At 42.3% G+C, this 27,599-nt stretch overlaps 2 protein-coding genes across 10 annotated transcripts in view; one reads left to right on the top strand and one right to left on the bottom strand.

Annotated features, from left to right (window-relative positions):
• Window positions 1-22,464, bottom strand: part of HTR3B (5-hydroxytryptamine receptor 3B) — a 74,546-nt gene extending 52,082 nt beyond the window's left edge. The window contains 6 exon segments of the mRNA XM_078432763.2: window positions 1,053-1,166; window positions 2,430-8,533; window positions 9,693-9,786; window positions 16,714-16,832; window positions 21,054-21,114; window positions 22,274-22,464. Of these exon segments, the coding sequence (XP_078288889.1) occupies window positions 1,053-1,125 (73 nt within the window). The 5' untranslated portion in view covers window positions 1,126-1,166; window positions 2,430-8,533; window positions 9,693-9,786; ... (1 more) ...; window positions 21,054-21,114; window positions 22,274-22,464.
• A 902-nt stretch (window positions 22,465-23,366) lies between these two features.
• Window positions 23,367-27,599, top strand: part of USP28 (ubiquitin specific peptidase 28) — a 64,926-nt gene continuing 60,693 nt past the window's right edge. For 5 of the 9 annotated variants that reach the window (XM_078432760.2, XM_060604782.3, XM_078432759.2 and 2 more), the window contains exon 1: window positions 23,368-23,589. In XM_078432760.2, the coding sequence (XP_078288886.1) occupies window positions 23,533-23,589 (57 nt within the window). In that variant the 5' untranslated portion in view covers window positions 23,368-23,532. Of the gene's footprint in view, window positions 23,590-24,221; window positions 24,241-27,599 lie in introns of those variants that run through there. The other 4 variants (XM_078432758.2, XM_060604783.3, XM_081790373.1 and 1 more) reach the window with 4 other exon arrangements.

A 27,599-nucleotide genomic window follows, 5' to 3' on the forward strand; every position in this document is an offset into this window, starting at 1 on the left:
GCCCCCTTGAAAGCTAATGTGACATTCACACAAGCACTAAATGACTCAGTTCAGTGATGTTTCAACAGAGCTGATGGAAATGATCCACAGACCCAGGAAAGATTCCTTGTTAGCACTGCCTCTGTGGATGCTAATAATTTATTTGTAAGATTTCTGGAAAGTAGAATGTGTTAGGGGACTGAGCTATGAAGCACTTTTAGGTGAAGAGAGATTTTTTTTTTAAGGTAAGAATACAATAGAATTATTCGTTTTCCTTGTTTTAACAAATTATTCTCACACCTATCTTAAAGTGTTCTGGGCACTCTGATGAAAAGAGATGTTCTTGCTTTAGTGAGTATGTCATGTCTAGGATTATTAAAAAAGAAAAGAGTTATACATCTATCTGAGGGGTTACAAGGAAATTCAGATTTAGGTGTGTGGTCTATTGAATTCCCAAATCTGACTGAATATGTGCCATATGCCAGGCACTGTGCTAAGAGCAATTGACACGGATTATCTCATTTGGCTTTTACAGCAGCCTTATGACATAGGTACCCTACAGCCCGATGCAGAGTCACTTTGCTACAGGTAAGGGACTACAGGCTCAGTGAGGTTAGTACCACCCAAAGTCCCACAGCTTGCAAATGAAGAGGTTGGAATTTAAGCACAAGTTATCTGGATCCAAAGCCCAAGCTCTTAAGCATGACACTACACTGACCTGACTCCCCCAGAATATTAGGGATAGCAGTGAGTAACCCTTCAAAAGGAAGACTGACATGTTGCATGGTGTGCATGACTGGGTAGAAACAGCCCGCTGTTATTTTCTGTGTGTGTGTGTGTGTGTGTGTGTGTGTGTGTGTGTGTGTGTGTGTTTAGGTCAAAAGTATCTTACATTTGCATTGCACCCTACAATTTCACAATGTTATCTTATTAGATCTTCACAAATATACAAGAGAAACATTTAACTTACAGGAAAACTGAATCTCTAAGAGACTAATTGACTTCTTCAGAGTTACATGGCTGGTGAGTAGTGGAGTAGGAACCAAACAGGTCTCCTAACCTGGGCCTCTTACCCCAGCACACATCACCTCCAGGCAGTGGCCTTGAATTGGTGGTTGGTTCAGTGCTCTTGCATTTACAAATCATCTTGATATTAACCCAGCAAAGATTCCAAAGGGCAGATTTTTCTGCAACACATGTTCCCAGTATGATTTTTAGTCAAGTACGGATTACTAGACACCATTAAAACACATTTTCTGTCACATTTAGAACAAAAATCAAGCATAATACTACACATTAGAAAGAGATATCGTTAAGAACAATTTCTTTCTTTTCCTTACCTTCTATCCTTCTATCTTACTTAGCTTAATGTTTACAATTATTTTCTGCTAAGAAACTCATCTGGCATTTAATGAAATTTCCTATTTTCATTTTTATAATTAAATAATTATTTTATCCTTGAAGTTCAACATTCAGGATTTTTATACTTTAAGGCTAAGTGGCTATTTTTCTTCTCTACCCAAGAAACACTCATTTCCAGCTGCTTTGCTACCAAATTCCTTCCTCATTGCCATAAATGACGGATTCCACTTCCAGTTATATTTTAAAACATGGAAATTCCTAGATGTGAGTTCCACAAGACCCCTCAAAAAAGTGGGGTGTTGGGAAACACCAGCCTAAGTGATCTGCTTGATCTGTATGTGTCTTTAAGAATCCATTGTATCCGAACTCTAATGGCCCAATTCAGTGTTGTTAATACTGGAACCATAAAAGTGTAGTTCGGTTCCAGAAATATGGAAAAATATTTTAGTTTCTAAAGCATTTTAAGGGGAACTGTACACTTAAAACACGCAAGTTCATAGTGCTTGTCTTTTGAGATATACTCATTATCTATACAGACTTTGTACAGCTGGATGAAACCCTTAATATCAAAATGATATCCGGGCATCTATAGCCATGCTGGATCCAAGAGACTCTTTCTGTGGTCTACTAAAAGCTTACAATGAAGCCAAGACCATTTTGGATAATAAAAATGTATTATTCAGACATAAAAGCAAATCTGAAAAAGAATGCCCCAGACTATCAATGTAAATTGCTGCCAAGAAAGCCTGATTTCTAGAGAAACAGGGGCTTATCAAACAGTTTTAACATTTCAGAGCATATTAAAGCTGCCTGTACAAAGCCCCACTATGTGCCTCTGTGTGTATGTATACATGTAGATAAAGATACAGATGTGGATGTACATATACATATACGTATACATATACATATACATATACATATCTATCATCGTAGGTCTCCATGTAGCTTCAGAGGACTAGGCGTTGTACAGATGATAAATAAAAACAAACACTTGAAAAGAGTTATACAGCACAATGTAGACAAATATCATCTCTCGCTCCTAAGAGTTAATACTCAATGCCTTAAATAAAATCATTACAAGGACCCACCTGAGGCAGCCACCGGGATGAATGGCTCCACAGAGGAGCCATTGCACCTGCCGTTGTTCCCGGGCACATCCCAAAGAGAAGAAACGTAGACTTGCCTATGGGACGGAATACCACTCAATTTTTCCCAAAGGGGCCCCTCTTCACTCCGTTCTTTGCTGTTTGCCAGTTTATGCTGTCCTCGCCGGTGCTATTTTGTAAACATTGAACAGGACCAAAGGCGCCGCCAGCACCACACAATGTTTCAGAATTGATGCCACAGCAATACCCCTTAACTTCTCCATTTGGTTCTGCCCCAGCATCAGATCGTGGCCAACATTTCAATTTCCCTGACAAGAGATAGCTAAGTGAAAAATGTAATCTAAGAGGAGCCCCTAAGGAGGGGACATTCCACACTAATACGGTTTCCTTTACAGCCTTTACCTAAGGCGATGATCTTGCTGACATCCAGGACACTAATTTCATTAATAATTGAGACCTAAATAGCTGTTCTAAACCAGACTTATGCAGGAGCATCTTCAGCATTTGACAATGGCTATTGGACTCTTGAATCACACAAAGCTAATGGAACCCTGTTATTGCCTAATCAAGAACAGCTGCTAACAATACAGTGGGGAAAGTGCACTCTGTCTTTCCTGAGCTCCTTTAATTAAAAGAAACGTTGATGTTTGATAAATGGGGGTGCTTCTTAAATTGTCACTGAGTATACAATCCAGAAAGTAAACCATGTATGAGAGGATCCTTCTAGGCTGATTGAAGATGAGGGCTACGAAAGCTGGACATCATGTGATAAATTTTTTCTTTCATCTTTTCACTGAGCACCCATACTCTTCATTATGAAGGAGAAAGAGACCTAATTCCATATGATTCTATCTGCCACTGGTAGACCCCTAGATGTTCTAGAAACAAAACTGAATTTCATACCATTTCCAACATCTATCTGCTTTTTACTACGAGTGGGATTGTAGAGGCATAGGATTGAGATGAGTTTCACAGAGCAAACCGAGGGGAGAAATACATACCTGATCCCTGTTCTGCTAATTTATCTAGTCCCTTTGTTTACAATCTGTGAAGCTGTCTCCTTAATTTTCATCTACCAATAAAACGTAGCCCGACTGACTCCCTACTGTTGGTGACAGGAGTTACAAATATGGAAAGGGAGGAAACTAGGATGAACCCTGAGGCGTTGAGTTGGTTTTGGAGGCATCAGTGTGAACTTGTGGTTTTCAATACATGTGGCTACATATAAAAATAAACACAGATGTCAATGTGTGTGTACAGATGTTAATACATACTTGTATCCCAAGCTCTGTGCACTGGTGAGTCTGGGAGCCAGGACACCCCAGTAGCAATGAGTATACCCGACACCCAGATCTTAGTTTCTAAATAACACACTTACCTAAAAGGAAGACATGGAGCTGAACAGGGGATGTGTGAGAAGACCCAAGAACATCTTGTTGCGTCACAAAGTAAAGAAGTGCTAAAAGAATGACAAGGAGGGGCACCTGGATGGCTCAGTCGGTTGAGCATCCGTCTTGGGCTCAGGTCATGATCTCGTGGTTTGTGGGTTCGAGCCCCGCGTCGGGCTCTGTGCTGACAGCTCAGAGCCTGGAGCTGTTTCAGATTCTGCGTCTCCCTCTCTCGCTCAAAAATAAACATTAAAAAATAATTAAAAAATAAAAGAATGATAGAGACATGTTAAAAGGGCATAGTTAGTTGAAGGATCTCCCAAAATAAAATACAAATCCACAGGGTGCTTGAGAGGCTCAGTCAGTTAAGCGTCTGACTTCAGCTCAGGTCATGATCTTGTGATCGGCAGGTTTGAGCCCCACGTCAGGCTCTGTGCTGACAGCTCGGAGCCTGGAGCCTGCTTCAGAATCTGTGTCTCCCTCTCTCTCTGCCCCTCCCCCGCTCATTCTCTCTCTCTCTCTCTCTCTCTCTCTCTCTCTCAAAAATAAACATTAAAAAATTAAAAAAAAAAAGAATCCACAAGTCCATGCTGATTTAAATAAATGAATGAAATGAAGACTTTTCCTTAAGTTAGAATGCCAACTAATACATGTAGAAGGAATGTCAGAATCTTCATAGTCATAATTCACTCAAAAAACATCAGTGGCTGATAAAACCTAGCTGGCGAAAGTTTGATGAAAAACAGAACACTTACACAACATACTTATTAATCAGAATGAGTAAAAAAAAAAAAAAAAAAACTTTCCGTGGAGAAATCTGGCAGACAACACGTTAATCAAATGATGAAAATTAACGTTACCAATCACGGGAGTTGTGTGCCATGAGATAGGAGGGACTGAGAAGACACAGCTGCACTTCTGTGATCATCCTGCCAAAAATTCAAAACTTGGATCCATCTGGAAGGAGACACCAGATAACCCCATACTGTGGGACACGCTACAAAACAGCTTATAATCTTCAAAAGTGTCAAGGTTAGGGAAGCTGAGGAAAGACGGAGAAACCGTGTCCCATAAAGCCCATTAAGGAGACATGACAACTGGGTGCAATGTGTCACTCTGGATTGGATCCTTTTGTTACAAAGAACATCTTGGGGAGACTCCGCAAAACCCAAGGTGGGGCCTAGAGACTCCCGATTTTGATGGAATTGAGATCATGTAATGTTCTTGTTCGTAAGGATCACATTCTGAGCACTCACAGGCGACAGAGCATCATGTTGGCAAACTACTCTCAAACGCTTGGGGGCGGGATTCATTTTACTATTCTCCCAGTCTTGCTGTGTATTTGAAAATATTTCAGAAAAAAAAAAAAAAAAAAAAAGAAATGTAACCTGGTAGTGAAAATTTGATACAAACTTATGGAAAGTTTAGAAACATCCTTGAAAGAGGATGGCCAGATAAATGGGGCTTTATCAAGAGATACGATCACCAAAGACTGATCTGGCCACCAAAGTCCCAGCACTTTCCATGAGGAGAAAAGCAAGCTGCAGACAGACATATCTATGTACCTAGCACTTTTTACGGGAAGGTGACACAGAAGCTTCCCTTTATGCAAAGGTTTAATCGCGATGATGATCGGCATTACATTCTTGCCACACATTTTATTTTAGCAAGCCATGGTAAGTCAGACCTTCTGGGATATGCTTTCCCCTCCCTTTTCTTCTCACTTCCTCATGTACCCATCTGTTACTGGAAGGCCACTGCTAATGATGTGTAATACAGGTACATTACAACCTTCATTAGCTAATTTAACAACAGTCTGGTGATCCTGCCCATTACAGCTCTTTATTGGCTGATGAATTCTGCCAAGATGGGAACGGTTTTGTGTGACTGACTTGTTTTCAAAATAGTTTATACACAGACGCTTCCCCATCTTTCCTTGATCGCCTTGCTCTGTATCACCAAATGGCTCAGATATTTGTTTTTCCAATCTTACTGTCCTGTCTGGATTTAGTTTGTTTACTTGGTGCCTTTAGATTTGGTATCTCTTCCCTGTTCATTTTTTTTTTTCATGAAAATTTAATTTTTCATGAAATTTTTCAGGAAAATGGTCTCTTCTCACTCATTAATACAGTACTTTTTATCCATTACTCAAAGATCTCACCACACCCCTCTAAGCTATTTAGGAAGGATGAATGTGAGGTGAACCCCGTTCAGGCCTTTCAAGCAGATCAGTGTATTAAAATGAAAAAAATGGAATTGTCAGAAGCTAAGCATTCAGCCTTCTTAAAATATCAGCTAAGAAAAAGACTTAGTAATCTGAGGTTTGAATCTGTTGTTTCTTGAATGCAGTCTAGGGTCAGGCCTGTCACTAAGAGGCTACCTAGAGATGTATTTCTTTCAGAAGTCCCGTCTCCACATTCCCAGGAGCCCTTGCACTTTGTCTCTCCATTATTTCCAAGTAAGATACAACACCTCTTAGCTGGACCAGTGTCTTTTGGAAGAAGGAGGGGGAGAGGTTTTATTATGCAAACATAATAAGAAGTGTTTATTATGCAAACAGCAACTGAGTTATGTGTCCTTTAAGACTACTAAATAGTTTTTAATTACTGCTATATCAGTAAATCCCATAAATATGCAAATGCAATTAGTTCACAAAACAGACCTTAAATATCTTTATTCCTCTCCAACAAAATTCTTTGAAGTTAATCGCTAACTCTCTTTGTTCACTCTCTTGGCAGTTGTGCTAACATTGACAGGAATTTTGACAGATGTACATATTCAGGGGAAACCACATTTTCTGAGCACATCTGGTCAGGCTGGAGCAGAAAAGTAGAAATGGACACTCTAGCCGAAATCAAATATTTAATGAGTACAGTCCCATGTGAAACTTCTTTTACTCTATAGCATTATCCTCTGAAATAAATATCAAGGTAGCCACTGGGACACCACTTCAAGTACAAAGCCGCACTCAACATTTGATTTTCTTCTGGCTCAGAATTTCATTTTTAATAATAACGCACATTTTCTCCTGGTCCTTAAAAATGAATGAATGAATGAGTGAATGAACGAATGAATGAACGAACGAACGAACGAAGGAACAGAGGAATAGTATCCCCCATGACCCTGGCCCTTCCTGGCTATGTGACATGGTTTTCTATGGGAAGTCATGGAACACAGGAGTCAGTGTCCCAGGCTTTGGAATCTGACACATCTCAGTTGCCCTCCCAGCCCCCACTTGCTAGATGCTCATGGCCGTGGTCAAATTGCTTACTGTTTTTAAGCTTCAGTTTTCACATCTGTAAAAAGGGTGTCATAGGCTCTGTTTAGTTTTCTATGGCAACAAAACAAATTCCTACACACTTAGCAGCTTAAAACCAAACTCGTTTGTGAGCTCATGGTTCTGTAAGTCAGAAACCCAGGTACAGCTTGAATGGGTTCTCTGCTCAGGGTCTTAGAGGGGGAAGTCATGGTGGTATACTAGAAATGGCTCTTACTGCATCAAAAGAGCCAACTGTGGGGCGCCTGGGTGGCTCAGTCGGTTGAGCATCTGACTTCAGCTCAGGTCATGATCTCACGGTCTGTGAGTTCGAGCCCCGCATTGGGCTCTGTGCTGACAGTTCAGAGCCTGGAGCCTGTTTCGGATTCTGCGTCTCCCTCTCTCTCTGCCCCTCTCCCGTTCATGCTCTGTCTCTCTCTGTCTCAAAAATAAATAAATGTTAAAAAAAAAAATTAAAAAAAAAAAAAAACAAAAGAGCCAACTGTGTACGTCCCTTCCCAACTCTGTTCAGTGACATCAGGTTAGTAGCTTGAGAGCAGCCATGATGGGAATGTCTGCCACACGGACGTCGGACATCGGCAAACACTACCAGTCAGGGCTCCTCCCACCAGCTGGCTACCAAACACCTGCTAGTGTGCTATGGCCCACTCCCTTGAACTTCCAGGGTCTCACAGATACCTCCTACATTATGGCATTTATGCAAGTATATTGTGACCTTCCTGTCTCTTCCAGAATCCTGTGAATTCTTTGAAGGTAGAGCACTGTACCTAATTCATCTTTGTGTCTCCAGCACAGAGCTTGGCACCTAGTGAGTACTCATTAAATACATAAGAAGGATGGAACAAAGAGAGGGAGGGAAGAATTAACAGACGGGCAGAAAAGAAGTTTGGTTTATGCAAGAAAGAGGACACATCAAAAGGGATGAGCTTTTTCACAACCATACCCAATATGCTGTCCTTCCTCCGCCATCTCAGAAAGGATGGGCAGGAACGATGACTCGGGTTCAGAGCAAGATCGCTTTTGGTGGGTTTGGTCCAGAGCCAGCCAGCAAGCCATGCAAAGGATACACACTGGATCCAGACACAGGGAGTTCATGCCTCTTTGATTCTCTCAGAGGGTGCTAAAACTCAGGGGTCTCACAGTTACCTGGAGAGAGATGTCTGTCCCCCCGCCCAAAAAAAAACTAGAGGAACACGGGATCACATGGTTTGCTGCTTCTTGTCATGTCTCTGAGACATCGGTTCCAGGATGCTGCTTCAACTGCCATGTAAGGCAGGTGGTCTTAGTAATCTGCATCGTCCAGGCCTTCTGCACACATTATGGGCCTTGAAGTCTTGCTGTGCCAGCTCTGGGCATCTCCCCGGATCTGTGGCGCACTGCAGGACCCAGGACTTCTCCATTTAGGCCCATTTAGAACTTTTCTGTGGAGAGACCACAGTCAACCACAGCAGCAAGATATTCTGGTTCGGGTCTAAATTTCTGGATATTTCCAACTCTGCTGCGGACTCAAGATGGGGCAAGGGCTTTGACCTGCTGGAGCCTGTTTTATTTATCCAGCCATCCATGTTCTCACTATGTGGGGAGTTGTGGTGGACATTGGGGAATATAAAGAAAGTTCAAGGAACCTGGAATAGAGGTGATGGATAAGAAACACTGAGCACACAATGAGATAAACACTAGCTAGCTGGTAAGTGAACTCGGGACAATGGAAGCAAAAAGAGGAGCCAGACTTGGGGTGGGGTGAGAAGAGGTGTTTCACAAATAGCATTTGTGTTGGGAAAAGGTGAGGGCAGGAAGAGTGGAACTCCCAGCAGAAGGAATAAGGTAGGAAAAGGCCGAATGGTACCTTCCCTGGGACTGCAAGCCTCCTTTTGTAAAACTGGGGAGCAGACAGAACACAGGTTTCTACCTGAACCATCCTAATTGCCCAAAGAAAGGCCAGTTGCTTTAAACATAAACACATGAAATAAAGTAAAAGAAAAGAAAATTAGGGAGCAGATAATTCTAGACTCACAAGATGAGCGGATTAACACATTGATGTTGCAAAGTGTTGAGGGAGGAATAAAACAGAAAAGGGAAATATTGTATGAGTCTGTATAAGTGCCGTTATTATAAAGCTGTCTCTAAATGGTCTGTGGCAATTATTCTAAAATGCACAACAGCTGTATTTGTCCCCTTTCTGCCACTGCTGAAATTTACACTGTCATTGCTCCAGGAGGATGGCTTGGCACTAATAACAGGCTGGCTGACTATGGCTGGAGTGTGACAGACCTCTAGTTAGAGCCCTTAAAGAGGAGAGAGGAGTGGGAAAATGAAAAGCACAGTGGAAGCCAAAGTAGATGCAGTCAGAGCACCGCCTTGTGGCAGCCATTGCACCTGCAGCTCCAGGGAACATCCATCCAACCTATTGTCCGTTGTACTTTAGTGTTCACGTTTCCACAGCTTGAAAGTCATGCCATGCCTCTATTCATGCCTCTTGTCTTCTTTGCTCTAAACATTCCTCTCCAGGTTCCCCAACACCAATTCATCTAATCTATTTCTACTTTGCTTGCAACTGTCAACAAATTCCTCTTTGCTTACTTCCTTACTCTTCCTTCTCCAAACTCTTGGTCCCAGGAGCACCCAAGTTTCCCAGTGATTCAGTGATGTTTGAAGAGGTAGTTTCTCTTTCTCCCTAAGAGTGGAAATAAAGAAAGCCTTGGCTCTCCACTTCTGAAATGTTATAAAAAAGTATTATTAAAAACCATATAAGGGCATCTGGGTGTCTCAGTTAGTTGAGCGTCCGACTTCAGCTCAGGTCATGATCTCATGGTTTGTGGGTTCGAGCCCCATGTCGGGCTCTGTGCTGACAGCTCAGAGCCTGGAGCCTGCTTCCAATTCTGTGTCTCCCTCTCTCTGTCTCTGACCTTCCCCCATGCATTCTCTCTCTCTCTCTCTCTCTCTCTCTCTCTCTCCATCCCTCCCTCCCTCCCTCAAAAATAAACATTAAAAAGATAAGAGATGAGTTTAAAAATTTTTTAGTGTTTATTTATTTTTTGAGAGAAAGTGACAGAGTGTGAATAGGGGAGGGACAGAGAGAGAGGGACACACAGAATCTGCAGCAGGCTCCAGGCTCTGAGCTGTCAGCAAAGAGCCTGATGCAGGACTTGAACCCATGAACCCTGAGATCATGACCTGAGCCAAAGTTGGATGCTCAACCAACTGAACCACCTAGGAGCCCCAAAACTAATAAAGAATTTTAATGTTATAAAGGTCTACCTTTTCTAGAATGTCATATAGTTAGAATCATACAGTATGTAGCCATTTCAGAATCAGACTTGTAAATACAGAGAACTGATGGTTGCCAGAGGGGTGGGTTTGGGGGTTGGGCAAAATAGGTGAAGAAGAGTGGGAGATACAGGCTTCCAGTTATGGAGTGAATAAGCCATCAGAATAAAAGGCACAGCATAAGGAACATAGTCAATGGTATTGTAATAGCGATGTATCAGGATGTATCAGGACAGACCAGTAGCCACACTTGTGAACACAGCATAACATATAAACTTCTTGTATCACTATGTTGTACATATGAAACTAATGTAACATTGTGTGTCTATTATACTTAAATAAAACATAAAATAAAACCATGCATTTTCTCTAAGCACTAGGTTAGGGGCATTACACAAATTTTGATATATTGTATATTCATTACTTTTCTGTCTTAAATATTTCCTAACCTCTCATGATTTTTCTTGCCCCACAGATTATTTAGAAGTAAGTTGTTTATTTTAAAATTTGGGATGTCTTTCTAGATATTGTACGATCTTCCTCGACTTATGATGAGGTTACATCCCCATGAACCCATCATAAGTTGAAAATATCATTAAGCAGAAAATGCATTTAATACACCTAACTTACCAAACATCATAGCTTAGCCTACCTGACCTTAGCTGGGCTCACAACACTTACATTAGCCTACAGTGGGAGAAATTCATCTAGCGCAAAGCCTATTTTATAATAAAGTTTAATCTCTCATATAATTTACTCAATACTATACTGAAAGTGAAAACCCGAAGCCAGAATGGTTGCATGGGTATAGAATGGTTGTAGGTGGATCAATCGTCGACCCTGGCGACCACGTGACTGACTGGGCACGGTGGCACAAAGCTGCTGCCCAGTGTCACAACAGAGAACCATACTGTACAGCAGCAGCTCAGGAAAAGATCAAAATTCAAAATTCATAGTGGTTTCTAATGAATGTATATCACTTTTGCACCATTGTGAGGTTGAAAAATTGTAAGTGGGATCTTCAAAAGTTGGGGACCATCCGTACTGTTCTTGACTTGCAATTTAATTTTGTTGTGGTAAAAGAACATATTCGACGATTTCAATAATCTTATTTTGATTGAGAGCTGTTTTGTGGGTTAGCATATGATTTGTTGTAAAAGCACCGTGTGTACTGAAAGGAAGGTGCAGTCTGACATCGTTGGATGTAACATTCTGTGAATAACAATTAGATCAAGGTGGTAGATAGTGTTGTTTGGGTTATATTTTTACGGTTCTTTTCTGTCTCTTGTTGCACCACTTCCTGTGGGGTGTTAAAACCTCCTACTACCATTGTGGAATTGTCCATTTCTTCTTTTTATCCTTTCAATTTTTGCTTCATGCATTTTAGGAGCTCTGTTATTAGGCACATACACATTGACCCACATTTACGAATATCACGTCTTCTTGATGAAGCCATGTATCCATCATTATAAAATGGCCCCGTTTCTGATAATACTCTTTGCCACAGGTCTGTTTTGTCTGGTATTAATAACCACTGTGGCCTTTCTATGCTTATTTACGTGCTTTAACAGAATACCACAGACTGGTTGGCTTAAAAATAACAGGAACTTATTTCTCACCATTCTCGGGGCTGGAAGTCTAAGGTCAGGGTGTAAGCATGATCAAGTTCTGGTGAGGGACCTCTTCAGGGTTGCAGGTTGCTGGCTTCTTGTATCCTCATATAATGGAAAGGGGACTAGAGAACTCTCTGGGGCCATAATATATAATAAGGGCATTAATTTCATCATGAGGGCTCCACCTTCATGACCTAATCACCCCCCAGAAGGCCTCACTTCCTAATTGGGGGTTAAGATTTCAATATATGAATGGGGGGGGGGGGGTGGTGGAAACAAACATTCAGTCCATGGCACATGGTATGTCTTCTCTTTCCATCTACTTGCTTTCAGCCTACATGTGTGTTTATATTTAAAGCACATCTCTTACATATAGCATATTTGGGTCTTCTTTTTCATTTCATTTTGTTAATTTCTGCCTTTTAATTGGAATATTTGATCCACTAATATTTAAAGTAGTTTTTGATACGTTTGGATTTAAGTTACCCATTTTATTATTTGTATTTTATATTCTTTTTTTAAAAAAAACTCCTCCTTTTCTGCCTACTTTTGGATTTTAACTTTTTAAAAATTTTAAATGTTTATTTATTCTCTAAATAGATATAGAGAGAGAGAGACAGAGCACGAGCAAGGGAGGGAGGGCAGAATGGGCGACAAAGAATCTGAAGCAGGCTCCAGGCTCCAAGCTATCAGCACAGAACCTGACACAGGTCTCAAACTCACAAACCATGAGATCATGACCTGAGCTGAAGTTGGATGCTTAACCAAATAGGCCACCCAGGCACCCCTGGATTTTTTTGGTTTTTAATAAAGATTACCTATTGGCTTTTGAGCTATACTTTTTGCACAACTTTTTTTAGTGGTTATACTAGAAATTAAAATAAACATTGTTCACACAGTCTACTTTTCAAGTTACTACAGCACTTTCCCATCAAATGTAGTTACCATGCAATCATTTGGTTCCATTTACTGGCCCCTGCCATCACCATGCTCTGTTGTGTCATGTGTTACATCTAAATACTTTTCCTTTACACAATACGTACCCTACTATAAAGCCAAGTCAATGACTTTTTCATTTCAAATACTGAATGTTTAAGCTTGATTTTTTTTTCATTTTGTTATTATGTTTTATAATTATCTGTGGAGGTTCTTCCATTTTGCTTACTACAAGTATGGTTTCCTTTACTTCACAGAGCTTAGTTATCACAGACACTTTAATGTTCTTGTCTAATGGATTCTAACATCTTCATCTGGCCTGTCTTTTCTCTTGGTAAGAGGTCATATTTTCCTGGTTCTTTATATATCGAGTAATTTGGGATTGTATTCCTACATATTATGTTTGTTTTTAATGTTTTTTTATTTTTTTGAGAAAGAGAGAGAGAGCAAGAGAGAGGGAGGGTTGGGATATAGAGAGAGGGAGACACAGAATTGGAAGCAGGCTCCAGGCTCCAAGCTGTCAGCACAGAGCCCGATGCAGGGCTTGAACCCATGAACTGTGACATCATGACCTGACCTGAAGTCAGACGTTTAACCAACTGAGCCACCCAGGTGCCCCCTTATATATTATGTTTTACCGAGACTCTCAATTCTCTGTCTAAAGGATGGAGAGGGTGTTTGTGTGTGTGTGTGTGTGTGTGTGTGTGTGTGTGTGTGTGTGTGTGTGTAACCTCTTTCTCCAATGAATGTTGATGTTTTTGTGCTTTGGCAGTGAATTAATTTGGTGAGACTCAAACTGCAAACTGTCTCTTTTGGACACAGGCAACAACTCAAAGCTCATCTGATTTCTTCTGTCCTTTTTGAGGTGCTTTGTGGCTGGTGGAAGGGTCAGCCAGAGACGTGGTTAGACTCTGCACAAAAACCTGGGGATCTTTTTCTCTACCTTTCTCCTCTTCACAATTCCCTCCCTTTCTTTTGGGTTGCCATGTTTGTCCTAAACTCTAGTTTTTGGTTCCTCAGGCCAGAAGCCTGGTTGGTTTTCCACTAGCACTTCAACCACCGAGTGTCATGCTGTGACTATGGTCCGTTATCTGAGTAAAGCTGAAATACTGGGGCACACACCCCTCTTCGGACCTTTCTGCCACGTTACGACTCCCTCTTGAAACCTCTATTCAAGCTCCAGATACTTCAGGTACTTTTTATTTTGTCCAGACTTTGTAACTGTTATCTGTTAGAAAGCAGATTTGATAAGATCTTAATCCTCCATACCAAAAGCAACATTCTTGATTAATTTATTTTATAAATTAAAAAAAAATTTTTTTAATGTTTATATTTGAGAAAGAGACGGAGAGAGAGTGCACAAGTAGGGGAGGGGCAGGGAGAGAGGGAGACACAGAATCCGAAGCAGGCTCCAGGCTCTGAGCTGTCAGCACAGAGCCCGATGCGAGGCCCGAACTCACAAACTGTGAGATCATGACCTGAGCTGAAGTCGGACACTTAATGGGCTGAGCCACCCAGGTGCCACTTGATTAATTTATTTTAAAAAGCAACACAGTGGGGTGCCTGGGTGGCTCAGTCAGTTGGGTGTCGAACTCTTGATTTCAGCTCAGGTCATGATCTCATGGTTCACAAGTTCAAGTCCCACGTCGGGCTCCATGTTGATGGTGTGGAGCATGCTTTGGATTCTCTCTCTCTCCTCTCTCTCTGCTCCTTCCCTGTGCATGCACATATGCTAACTTTTTCTCTCTTAAAATAAATAAACTTAAAAAAAGGCAATACTATCTCAGCAACATAAAAAGAAAATAAATATAACTAGTTATGGACTGAACGTAATCATCAAAATCACAATTATTAATTACTAAGTTTTCAAGTATGAAGAAAAATAAATAAGAACTACAAGTAACAATGAATCACATAACTTCTGTAAAAAAAATGAAAGTATTTTCAGTCTGTCATTTATAAGAGGGAAAATGAGTTCTAGTAGCTGTTAAATACCAAGATAAGGGCTTACATTGTATATACATACCACATCTTCTTTAGTCATTGTTCAATGGACATTTGGGCTCTTTCCATAATTTGACTATTGTTGATAGTGTTGCTATAAATATTGGGGTACGTGTGCCCTTTCGAATCAGCATTTTTCCATCCTTTGGATAAATACCTAGTAGTGCAATTACTGGGTCATAGGATAGTTCTATTTTTAATTCTTTGAGGAACCTCCATACTGTTTTCCAGAGTGGCTGCACCAGTTTGCATTCCCATCAACAGTGCAAAAGTGTTCCCCTTTCTCCACATCCTTGCCAACACCTGTTGTTTCCTGAGTTGTTCAGTTTAGCCATTGTGACCAGTGTGAGGTGGTACCTCATTGTGGCTTTGATTTACATTTCTCTGATGATGAGTGATGTTGAGCATCTTTTCATGTGTCTGTTGGCCACCCGGATGTCTTCTTTGGAAAAGTATCTATTCATGTCTTCCACCCATTTCTTCACCGGATAATGTGGTTTTGGGTTGTTGAGCTTGATATGTTCTTTACAGATTTTGGATACCAACGCTTTATCCAATATAGCCTTTGCAGATATCTTCTCCCATTCTGTCTGTTGCCTTTTAGTTCTACTGATTGTTTCCTTTGCTGTGCAGAAGCTTTTTATCTTATATGCAATGGAATATTACTCAGTGATCAAAAAGAATAAAATTTTGCCATTTGCAATGTGGATGGAACTAAAGTATTATTATGCTAAGCAAATTAATTCAGTCAGAGAAAGACAAATACCATATGATTTCACGCACATGTGGAATTTAAGAAACAAAACAGATGAGCATAGGGGAAGGGAAGGAAAAATAAAAACAGAGAGGGAGGCAAACCATAAAAGACTCTTAAGTACAGATAATAAACTGAGGGTTGCTGGAGGGGAGGTTGGTGGGGGGGGATGGGCTAAATGGGTTATGGGCATTAAGGAGGGCACTTGTTGGGATGAGCGCTGGGTGTTATATGGGAGTGATGAATCACTGGGCTCTACTCCTGAAACCAACACTACACTAACTTGAATTTAAATTAAAAAAAAAAAAAAAAAAGGTAAGGGCTTACAACACCAAAGCTTCAGATTTTTAGTCTTTATGATAACCAAGACAGAGATTCCCAAATAATGTGTGTCCGTGGTGGGGGGGGAAGCCAAAATATATACCATATATGGCTTTTCTAGTATGGTTAAATACTAAGAATGAATTCCTAGACAAGAAAAGAAACAAAAACATCACTTTTGTTAAACTTTTGCTTCAATAAGTGCTCCTTCCCCAACCAGGAACCTCTAGCACTGGCTCTGAACAGGCAGGCTTCCTTGGTAATGTCCACAAAGTGACAGAAAGGGGCTCTTGACCTTATTCAGTTTGAGCAATGCAAATTTTGTTTTTATAAAAATCAAAACTTATTTAAGTGTCACTTCATAATGCGGAAAGTATTTTCATCACGTTCTCCCAGCGAGGTCACCACCAGATCATGGACCTGCTCACCATGATCAAGCCAGAGTGTTGGTCTGGCTGCTATTCCATTCTCTTTGTCTTGCCAATGAATTAATGAGCTTTAACATATGACAATAATTGTGGGGATCACTGTTCCTCTTTCCATAAAGTTAAGGGAACCAAATTTGAGAATCCTCTACTTCAAATAACATGACTAGTAATTTCGAGCTAAGTAACTTTTCCACATCTTTTTACTCCTTGGTACTAGAGAATCGTGATTTGCACAGACCAGCTCTCTGAACTGCCAGCCCAAAGCACGCACTACGTACCTGTCCTCCTGAACACAACTGATGTCCCTTCTATGGAGTGGCGGCTCCTCACAAAAATGGCTCAAGAGTCCACTCTATTCAGGACACCGTCTTCCTTTGGTTTTCACTTTCTGGTTACTCTGGAGAAGTGGAAGAGACAAGAAATACTCCAACAAACCACTGTTTCCAAATTTTAAAGTTGTTCCCTTCAACATTCCAGGTCTAAATAAAATTCTAAAACTCTCTTCTCTCATGGGAAGAAAAAAATCCCACAAAAGCAAAAACAAAAACCCATTCAACTTCTGCCCCCCTCTGGCAGAGACCATCAAATATTTTCCCCCCTTTTAACTCCACGCTGTCGCCTTTCTCTTCCGGGATGGCTCTCAGGCACCTCTAGTCCTTAAATGCCACAGAGAATGGCTTACAAAACTGAAAAAGCTACCCAGTCCCTTAAGGGCAAGGGTCTCCAGGCAGTGATCCCATCCACCTTCAATGGGGTGCCCTCTACTCCCTCTGGCTATGTTCTTTAGAAACAGATGAACCAGTTCTTATTAATGATACATACTTAGGGCTAGAGATTTGCATTTTAGTTATATCTGAAAGACTTTGGGTTATACTACGGTGAGATTCTCTAGGAATTGCTTACTTTCAAGATAAACTGCTCTGTAGTAGGATGACCAGACAATTTAACATCCAATCCTAGAAGTTAGAGGAAGGAAAAGCTACCAAAAATCATTCCGGGAAAACAGGTGGTAAACCGTAATTGCCCCAGGCAAACTGGGACCTGTGGTTAACTCCACCTATAACTAGTCTTTAATGGCCTGCCAAGACTCCCATTGTCTTACTCTCTGCTTTCTCTGTCAACTCAGTTCAGGTAACACCTCCTCGGAGAAATCTTTACAGGCTGTTTCTTCTAATGATTCATCTTTCCTGGGTTTCTTTAAGCCAGAATCTTATATTTTACCTCAGCCTATAGAAAGAGAGCTAGACTGCTTAGCTTAGAATCATGGCTCCCGTCTTTATAGGAGAAAAGTCTTGGGCAAAGTACTTTACCTTTCTCCTCATTTGTAAAGGAGGTTTAATAATAACAGCACTTCATAGGGTCTCGTGAGGATTAGTTCATACATGCAAAGCACTCAGGACACCACCTAGCCTATAAGTGCTCAGTGAAGTTATTACTTCCTCTAAAAATGTTCTGTTTTCTTCCAAGGTCAACTTATCAGATCAGTAAAAACATCTGCATTTCCGAAGGCAAGTTTGTATTAGTTACTCTGGCCTCATCTATTTTTTCAAATTCTGATATTTTGAGGAGTAAGATTTTTCACTTCAATGGGGCCCTGGGTGAAAAAATTAAGTCACCTTAAGTTCCAATTTATGCTTCTAATACTTGCTGCATTATACAAACTTCTATTTTTTTTTTCCTGGGTAGCTTTCTGGTTTTTATCTTAAATGATATTTTCGGTTTCTGTAGGAGGCCACAACTTTGACATAGAAGTCTTTCCCCAAATCTTGAAGCTAAAGAGGAAAATGTTTTATAAAATAGAATTTCTAGCTCATTGGACATCATGTAAAATATGGATTTGGGGCACACTCTGCATAAAATGGAATGGTAATATTTTTCATTTATCTTGATGATAGTTCAAATTATAATTCCAGAGAATTTTTTTAATGTTTATTTTTTTGACACACACACACACACACACACACACACACACACACACACACACACAGAGTGTGAGCGGGGGAGGGGCAGAGGGCGTGAGAGGGAGACACAGAATCTGAAGCAGGCTCCAGACTCTGAGCTCCAGCACAGAGCCTGACTCGGGGCTCAAACTCACAGACCGCGAGATCATGACCTGAGCCAAAGTGGGATGCTTAACCGACGGAGCCACGCAGGGGCCCCTAATTTCAGAGAATGTTAAATTTCTGCCTCATGCATCAGCCGGCATTCAAAAGGGTAACCTGCAAACTACAGAGACTTTTCTCAATATTTTTTGAGGGCACGGAAACATCATTAGAGCAAGGATTGATAGGCTTTTCATTTTAAGTTTAATGTTCTTTTAAACTTTTGTATTACTGAGTAGTTAATAAAATTTATGTAAAATGATAGAATGAACCCTCATGTAAATACCACTTGATTTATGAAACCAGAACATTAGGAGTACCTGTAAATTCCCTTATATGCCCGTTCCCTATCCCTTCCCTTCCCTTGTCTATCCCTTCCCTTCCCATCCCTTCCTTCAGAGCTTCTAGTTCAAATTTTGTGTTTATAATATTCAGGCTTTCATTTGTAGTTTAACCATATGTTTATCTCCCTAGATGACATATTATTTGATGGTTTTTGTAATTCATACAAATGGAATTACATTATGTGCCATCTTCTGTGATTTGCTTGATCCCCTACAGTACTATGTTCCTAAGATTCATCCATGATATTGCATAGCTGTAATTCACTCATTTTAACTGCTCTATAAAGTTCCATCGAATGACAACACAAAACAATTGATCAGTTTTACCGTTGATATATTTAGGTTGATCCCTGCTTCATCTGCCATTAAAAGTGTTAAGAACATCTTACACATATATCCTAACTAACACTAAGAATTGTTCTAGGATACATACTTAGGACATGCTGAATGTGAGGCACACACAACTTCAAATTTTAGTACCAGATGCCAAATTTTTCCAAAGTGGCTGTGCTAATTTACACTACCAGCGAGTGTGTAAGTGTTCTCCCATTGCTCCACATTCTTGACCACACTTGTAATTGTGGTATTTAAAAATTTTTGCCAACTGGATGCATGACATGGCATCTTTGTGGTCTTAATTCCTGTGTTCCTCATTATCAGTGAGTTCAGCATCTTTCAACTGCTTGGGTTTCCTTTTCTATCCAGCATCTGCACAGCGTTTGGCTGTTCCTTCTATTACACTGTCTCTTTTGTAAAGGTTTTTCACCTGGTCTGGATCATTGGTTCTCAACTGGAGAATATGCCCCTTAGGGAACATTTTGCAATGTCTGGAGACATTTATGATGGTCATAGGTAGGCAGCAGAGAGCTACTGGCATCTAGTAGAGAGAGGCCAGAGATGATGCCAAAACATCCTACAGTGCATTGGACAGGCCTCAAAACAAAGAGGTATCTGGCCCCAACATGTTAACAGTGCCAAGGTTTGGAAATTTTGTTCTGGATACTAATATGTTATCAGTTACATTGTTACAATTATTTTCTCCCAGTTTGTGGATATTTTTTTCTCATGGTACCTTTTAACGAAGAGAAATTCTTAATCTTTTGTTAATTTTTTTTCAATGTTTATTTATTTTTGAGAGAAGGAGAGAGACAGAGCGTGAGTGGGGGAGGAGCAGAGAGAGACAGAGACACAGAATCTGGCTCCAGGCTTTGAGCTGTCAGCACAGAGCCCGACGCCAGGCTTGAACCCACGAACCATGAGATCATGACCTGAGCCGAAATTGGAAACTTAACTGACTGAGCCACCCAGGCGCCCTGAGAAATTCTTAATTTTAGCATTAAAGTTACCAACTTTTCTTTTATGGTTTGTACTTTTGTATCTGATTAAAAGAAGTTCTCCTATCCTCAAAGTATAATCTCCAACTGGATGTTTAAAATTTTTTTAATTTTGCTTTTTCAAAGTCTTTAATCCACCTAAAACTGGTTTCTACTTATGATGTAAGCTAAGAGTCCAAAATTAATTTTTTATACGGATAACTAGTTGTCTGAGTACCATTTATGAAAAGTCCATCTGACGCCCACTGGTCTACAATGCTGGTTTGTCAAAAATCAAGTTTGCAGAAGTACGCTTATTTCTGGTTCTTTATTATCACCTCTCAATCTGGAAGCTAAAGTTATATTCACCTTCTTATAAAAGGAAAATTGAATCCCACAGGTTAAAGGCTTTCATGAATTCTGAAGAAAACAGATTTAAGGTGTTTGTTTTATGTTTTTTTCTTTTTTAGTGTTTGTTTTCTAGAGAAACAAAAACAAGAAGATATGAGGTTGTTATTTTGCATACTAAGGCCAAATACCTTGAAAATGAAAATGAACTCATTCACCTGACTGAATGGGTAACAAACTACATTTGCCTACAGTACACATTTCAGGAAGGCCAGAAATTCGTTTTTCAAGTAGCCAAAGAGAGCCTTTTCGGAGACACTTTCAGAACACCTATAATTTAACCTTGTAATTCATCTAATTATTTAATCTAGGGGTTATAACAGAAATATCCATACTGTTTCCAAAACAGTGAGAAAGGCCATTTTCCTAACTGCTAAGAAGCTGGCCTGTAAGGACATTTCTGACTAGATTGTTCCTGGAAAGGAATCCACTGCTCAGAGAACAGTCATACCTGTCAATCAGCCTCAGCCTTCAGCTCTCAGTTCCAGTTGCTCCAAAGACAGGGGCAGAAACTATTTACAGAGTGAAACAGAGAAGAAATAGAAGTATGCATTTCCGTCTTTCTCCTTTTTTCTTTTCCTAACACGTTCCCTTCATTCTTTTATCCCACAAGCTGCACACAAGTATTCAATAACACAAAATGGGATCATTTTATTACAATACAAATTCTGTTTTGGGTTTGAAGTAAGTCACCAACAGAAATATAAATCCATTGATTCAGAGAAAGTAACTTAGCATGGGGGCAAACAGTTTTCAGGGAAAGAAAAAAAATTCAATTTCTCCTTCAGGAAAACAGCCCCAAAACTATTATTCCCCTTTGAAATATGCCAATTACTTGCTATTGCCCCTTATTTTTTTTTCCTGAACACTCTTGAAAGGATTATCAACTAATAATGTAATTATTCTGGAGCCTTCACGTATGGGTTTCAAGAAGGAATAAGAAAAGATTTTCTGTGGTGACAGCGCATGTTCCATGATGTCCATTTTTGATATTTGATCACCATGGAACTTGCCAACTGATGGCCAAGCACTGACGCAGACTCTTCATTAAATACTCTTGTTTGGACAGGGTGTCTCTAGCTGACTACCGTGTCCAAGATCAGGTGGTAGTTAAACACAAGGAGGCGAAGAGGATTTGTCAATCTAGGGCCCTCAAACTGATTATATCGAATTTATTAGATCTGGAGTTCTGTTTAGAGCCACACAGCAGAAAGATGCTCAGTCAAAATTCAGGGGCCTATTATTTACCAAATGGCCTGTATACACTTTTTTTCCCCCAGAAATACGAGTATAGGAGGTGTCTGGTAGTTTTTCAAGGAAGTGTTCATGAATAAGTTACAGGTTTTCCACCCCATTTACTCCCATTAAACAAGCAATTTCCTAAAATGAATGTGCAAAGACAAACAAGAGTTGTTGCAGAGACATGGTCAAGACACACAGAAATAGAGCTTTCTGGTAACTTAGAAATATGCGAAGCTGTAAATAAATCATACTGAGAAATCAACTTGTTTTGCAGTGACTCCAGGGTTGAGGCCATGAGCCTCAGGTGTGGAACTCATGGGGGAAAAAAAAAAAGGCAAAGGCATAACCATAAAAGTCCTGCAACCATCAGACACACACACACAGTCGGCCTGTTGCACGTGGAAGATTCTGATCACTCTGTCAGTTTACCTGGCAGGGAAAAGGGAACCTCTGTGTCTCCAGGTGAAAAGCAGCAGCAGTCATGGCCCCGGGTCCTGTGAGTAGCCAGGTTTCGGACGGGAACTGCTCCTGTTCTGCACCTGTTTCCTGGTGCCACAAGCTGGGCTCACCGGCAGACTAGAAAGGCCTGCAGGTGAAACATCACAATCACATGGGCAACAACGCCAGGAGCACAGGGTGAAAGGCCACGATCCACACCAAATTCACACCCAAGATACCGCCAGAGGCCCAGATCAGGAAAATGGCATAACCAGACCGCTAAAAAAGGGCTCTTCCACACCAGGCCTCTACTGAGATTTGGGACAGCCAAATGGGTGCCAACCGAACGGCGGTCAGTGATAACACGTGAATAATGTGAAACATGGTTAGTAGTTAGGATTTCCATCTAACTGTTGAAAATGCAATTTCAGATCGGGGGAGGCACTGAGTTCTTAATACGCCGTCAGGAGCAGCTGGCTCGGGCTTAACCAAATAGATTGCAATTCTAGTTTGAACTTCAGAAAACCGCAAAGGGGACAACGCGGCAACTCACTCCCCACGCCCAGGTGTGTGCGGGTGCTGGGCAGCAGGGATGAGGGGGTCTGGTCCGTCTGGGTAGCTCTGGCCAGACCAGGGCGCTCAGCCTCCGCCTCTCCCTACAAACGACGGGTAACCCCTCCAGCGCCTGGACTCCCAAGCGACTCTACTGCCAGGTGGGAAACCGTCCAGAGCGCGGGCTCCAGACAGCTTCCCGAGGCCGAGAGCAGCTTGAACTCTTCCGCGAGACGGCCTGGGGCGGGAGCGAGTCGTCCACGCTTCCCAAACCATTTCCTGGGCGCCAACAGCCCCGGAACGCCGGCGCCGCTGACCGTTAGCCGCGGGCGGGGCCTGAGTCACGTGACCCGCGCCGGGTCAGAACCCTGCGTGCGCGGGAGCACGCAGAGCCGCTCGGCCCCGGGCCGCGCGCCTTGCGTGCGCGCGCAGGCCGGGGGGCGGGGCGTGTGGGACGAGCCTCCGGCGGTCTCGAGGCGGAGGCGGGGCCGAAGAGGGGTGGAGGGCGGGGCGGGGCATAGCTACCTTCTCCTCCTCCTCCGTCTCCCCCGCCTCCTCCGCCTCCTCCGCCTCCACCTCCTCCACCACCACCACCTCCTCCTCCTCCTCCTCCTCCTCCTCCTCCTCCTCCACCTCCTGAGAGGCTGGGCTGGCGGCGGCGGCGGGAGCCGGATGACCCGCGGAGGGGCGCCTCGGCCATGACTGCGGAGCTGCAGCAGGACGACGCGGCCGGAGCAGCGGACCGGCGCGGCTCGGTGGGCCCCGCGGCGGCGAGCGGGGGCCGGGGGAGGCACGGGGTCCCGGGAGGGGAGGGGGCTGCGGGGCGCGGGCCGGAGCGGCGCGGGCCCGGGCGGGCCTGCGGGGCTGCGGGGCTAGGGGCGGGAGGGGGCCACGGAGGGCGCGGGCGCTGGCCGGGCGGGGGCGAGGGCAGTGCGCCGGCGAAGGGGCTGAAGTCTTTGCAGGGCTCGGGTCGCAGGGATCGGGGACGCCCTTCGAGTCCGCGGCGAGCTCATGTTGGGAGGGGAGTAGGTATAAAGGGCAGGACTTGGGGTTGTGTGCATCAGGGCTTTTTCGGGGGAGCGCTTGTGGGCCCTGACCTGGATGAGAAACTTCCGAAGGTGGCAGCTTAGGTGGGTTTTGTTGTTTGTTTTCATTTTTAAGTCCCTTTTATACAGTAGTGTTTTGAAGTGTCTAAGCAGACCGAACTTAGCTGACTTAAAGGAGGGATTTATCAACACCTTGTAAAAAAGACCAGGGGTCCTGGTTACCACTCCCTCCCTCCCTTCCCTTACCCCTGCCACCCTCGCTTTTTTTTTTTTTTTTTTTTTTTTAAATAAAGCAACCTCCCCAGTGCATTCATCCCTGGATTTTTAAGGAGGGAGGAGGAACAGCGCGAGGAATACAAGGTATGCTCACAAGTGCCTTCCCATTCCTATTATCTGAGAAGATTGAAACCGATACAGGGATTTCTGGGCTAAGTGGGTGAGAGTGGAACACTGGTTTGGGAGCAAATCAAAAGGCCGATAATGCCCGTGTGAAGAAACTTGGGAAGTAGGCAATTTGAGAACGTCTTCTAAGGTTGCTTTGGAATGCTATAACAACATTACCTCCTCACCCCTCAACTACTGTGCTTTTTGGAGACCGAATGGGAAACGTGTGCCAGGGATGCAAATGAGAGTTCGGAAATGAGGAATTTCATAAACATTTACAATACAAAGCTGTCAGATACCTCCACGTGGGAAACCGGTTATGGCTCTTTATTGTGTTCCTGCGCACAGGAGAGCAGTATTGTGGAAGTGAACACACTTCCTTTTTGAACTCCCGTAGTAAGAGATACCTCCTGGTCCTGGGCTCCAAAATGAAAGTAATGTGGATGTATTTCATGTGCTGATTTCTAATGGGGATGCTATTGTTAGGTGTTCACAAATGCCCATTGGAATCTGAGTCAGGATTTTCTCTGGTTTCACAGATCGTTTCTATTTCATTTAGGACAGTGACTTCAAAACAGGTGGGAAACATCTTAGTTTTGAGACCGTTGGGTTGATTTTAGGGAAGAGGCTATTTTAAGGGAGAGTAAGTCATGCTTAAATTTGTTGGGGACCATGTGCCTGTTAATCAAAGGCATCTTCATTTACCTCTGCCACAGTGGCCACTATCAGCATTCCCTACAAGTTTGTATGTGAGGTGTTTGATGAGCACTTGTATGTAAGTCATAGCTATTTTTGGAAAACTTGGAAGTCCCGTTGGCTGTGGCTGGCTGGAGTAGTACCCTGACTCCTGGCCATCTGCAGAGTGATGACATTCAGTGTTCTTCCCAGTGATTCGCCCCATACAGACAAATGATAAGCTTGGAATGCTCGATAATGTTTGCCCTCTTTGTTTTTGCTAATGAAGATGCTTGAAATTAGCAGGCTGGGTTGAAGGAATTCTATACAGGGAAACTACTTTTCACATCTCAGAGGAAAGGTTTTAATAACTTCCTCCTCTTGATGAGTTTCATGTTAGAATGGCTCTATTTTGGATTCTCTGAAGAATTCTACATTTCCCTTAAAGGGTCCTCAATTGTTCTAGTTGGGAACAGTTATCCTGTCCTGACACTCAGAAGCTATTTAAAACCTAAAATGCTTCCCTTCCCTTATTGGTCAGTTGTGCATGGGACAGACAGAACCCTTCATAGCCTCCCAAGAATTTTAGTGAGAAAAATGTAGTACTCTTGAAATATGTTCTCAGTATGTACTGGCGACTGAAAGAGGATACTTTGTGATATTACTGAATACCCCAGACTGATATTCGAATTATCTATAGAAATTACTTACAGGCAGGTTTCTGTGTTTTTTCTTTCCTTATTTTTTTAAGAAAATTTTTTAATGTTTGTTTATTTTGGGGAGAGACAGAGCGTGAGCAGGGGAGGGGCAGAGAAAGAGGGAGGCACAGAATCCAAAGCAGACTCCAGGCTCCGAGCTGTCAGCGCAGAGCCCGATGCAAGGCTCAAACCCACAAACCATGAGATCCTGACCTGTGCTGAAGTCAGATGCTTAACTGAGCCACCCAGGCACCCAACAGGTTTCTGTGTTTTAATCACTTCTCGACTTGGATAAAAACCAGCAGCGCAGTTTACTGTTGTTGTAGGATAAACAACTTGAAGTCAGGTTGGTTCTTATAAACCTGTCATCCTTGGCAGCTGTACTAGAATTCATCACATGTTCTTGATGCTAACTGGAGCCCTATGAAAACCTGCCAGTTTCAGTGAAAATTTAATGTTCTTTTTGCTTCCTCTTGATTTATGGGCTTTTTATTCACGTTTACCTTGTCTCATTAGTTGTGATTTTTGGAACATCAGTCAGTGGTTGGCTTTCCCAACTTTTTTTTTTTTTTTTTTTGAGGGAGAGAGAGAGGTGGGGGTGCAGAGAGAGAGGGGGAGAGAGAGAGGTGGGGGTGCAGAGAGAGATGGGGACAGAGGGTCCAATGCAGGCTCCACACTGAAAGCAGCGAGCCCTGTGTGCGGCTCGAACTCCCCAACCATGAGATCATGACCTGAGCTGAAGTCAGATGCTCAATCGACTGAGCCACCCAGGCGCCCTGGCTTTCCCAACTTTAATGCCTCTTCAGCTACAGTTTCTGCTCACACGATGAGTACAATATTTATAAAAAGAATTGACAAGTAAGGCCTCACCAGGCAAGATCTTCCCATGTGTTACATTTCATCTAACAAGTTTAAACAGTAGCCAGTGAAGCATATGTTTCTTAAGGAGAATAATGATGCTGGTAATAGTAGCAGCTAACATTAATTGAGCATGTGCAGGACCCTGTGCTCAGAAATTAACATACGTTATCTCAGTACTCATGACAACTCCATGAAGTCTTCATATCGGAGGCTTTTACTTGTCAGATAATTTGCCCAGGATCACCCACCTAATAAACGATACAGCCAGGACTGAACACAGCAATTTTGAGTCTAAGAGCCCAAGATATCCTTGATCCTACTTCTTAGTCAATGGACCTGTTGTCGTAGGTCAGTACCTTTCTTTTACCCTCCAGAACTTTCCTCGTGTTTTAAACTTTGAATCCTGCCTACATTCTTTCTAAATATACATACAGTCTTCTTTTCTACTTGGTTCAGCCTGGTGCTAACTAAAGCGGTGTGTGTGTGTGTGTGTGTGTGTGTGTTTAAGGAGATTTCTTTCTTTCTTTCTTTCTTTCTTTCTTTCTTTCTTTCTTTTCCTCTCTTTCTTGTTTTTGCTCTTCAGTATCTCTTTTCTTGTGGTATGAGTTACCACCCTTCCCTTCCTTCCTTTTTTAGAGATGAATCTAGATGCATGGCGTCTAGAGAGCCTTTTGATTGTGATTGCTGGAGGAGGATGCTGCTGGCTTCAGCGGGTAGAAGCCAGGGATGCTGCCCAATGTCCTATGACGTGCAGACTAGCCCCCCAAAACAAAGAGTCCAGAATGTCAATAATGCTGAGCTTCAGAAACCCTGATCTAGGTGATGTCTCTCCTCGCTCTCCTAAATGATCTCACATTTCCTTGCCTCAAGCCTAAGCCCCAGATAGCTTCACTGTCTTCTATAATCTTGAGACTGAAAATATGGTCTGTGGACCAGCAGCATCTGAATCATCTAGGAGTGCCTTGGAAATGTAGAGATTTGGGTGTGTTAGAGCCAGCTTGTACTGCCTCTCCAGCTGAAAGTGTGTGTCTCTTCCCAACTCTGTGTTCAGTGACCTCATGGTGGTAGCTTGAAGTTCTCATGGTGGAAGTGTTTATACCA

This window comes from Panthera onca, chromosome D1, assembly GCF_046562875.1.
Source record: "Panthera onca isolate mPanOnc1 chromosome D1, mPanOnc1 haplotype 2, whole genome shotgun sequence".
NCBI lineage: Eukaryota > Metazoa > Chordata > Mammalia > Carnivora > Felidae > Panthera > Panthera onca.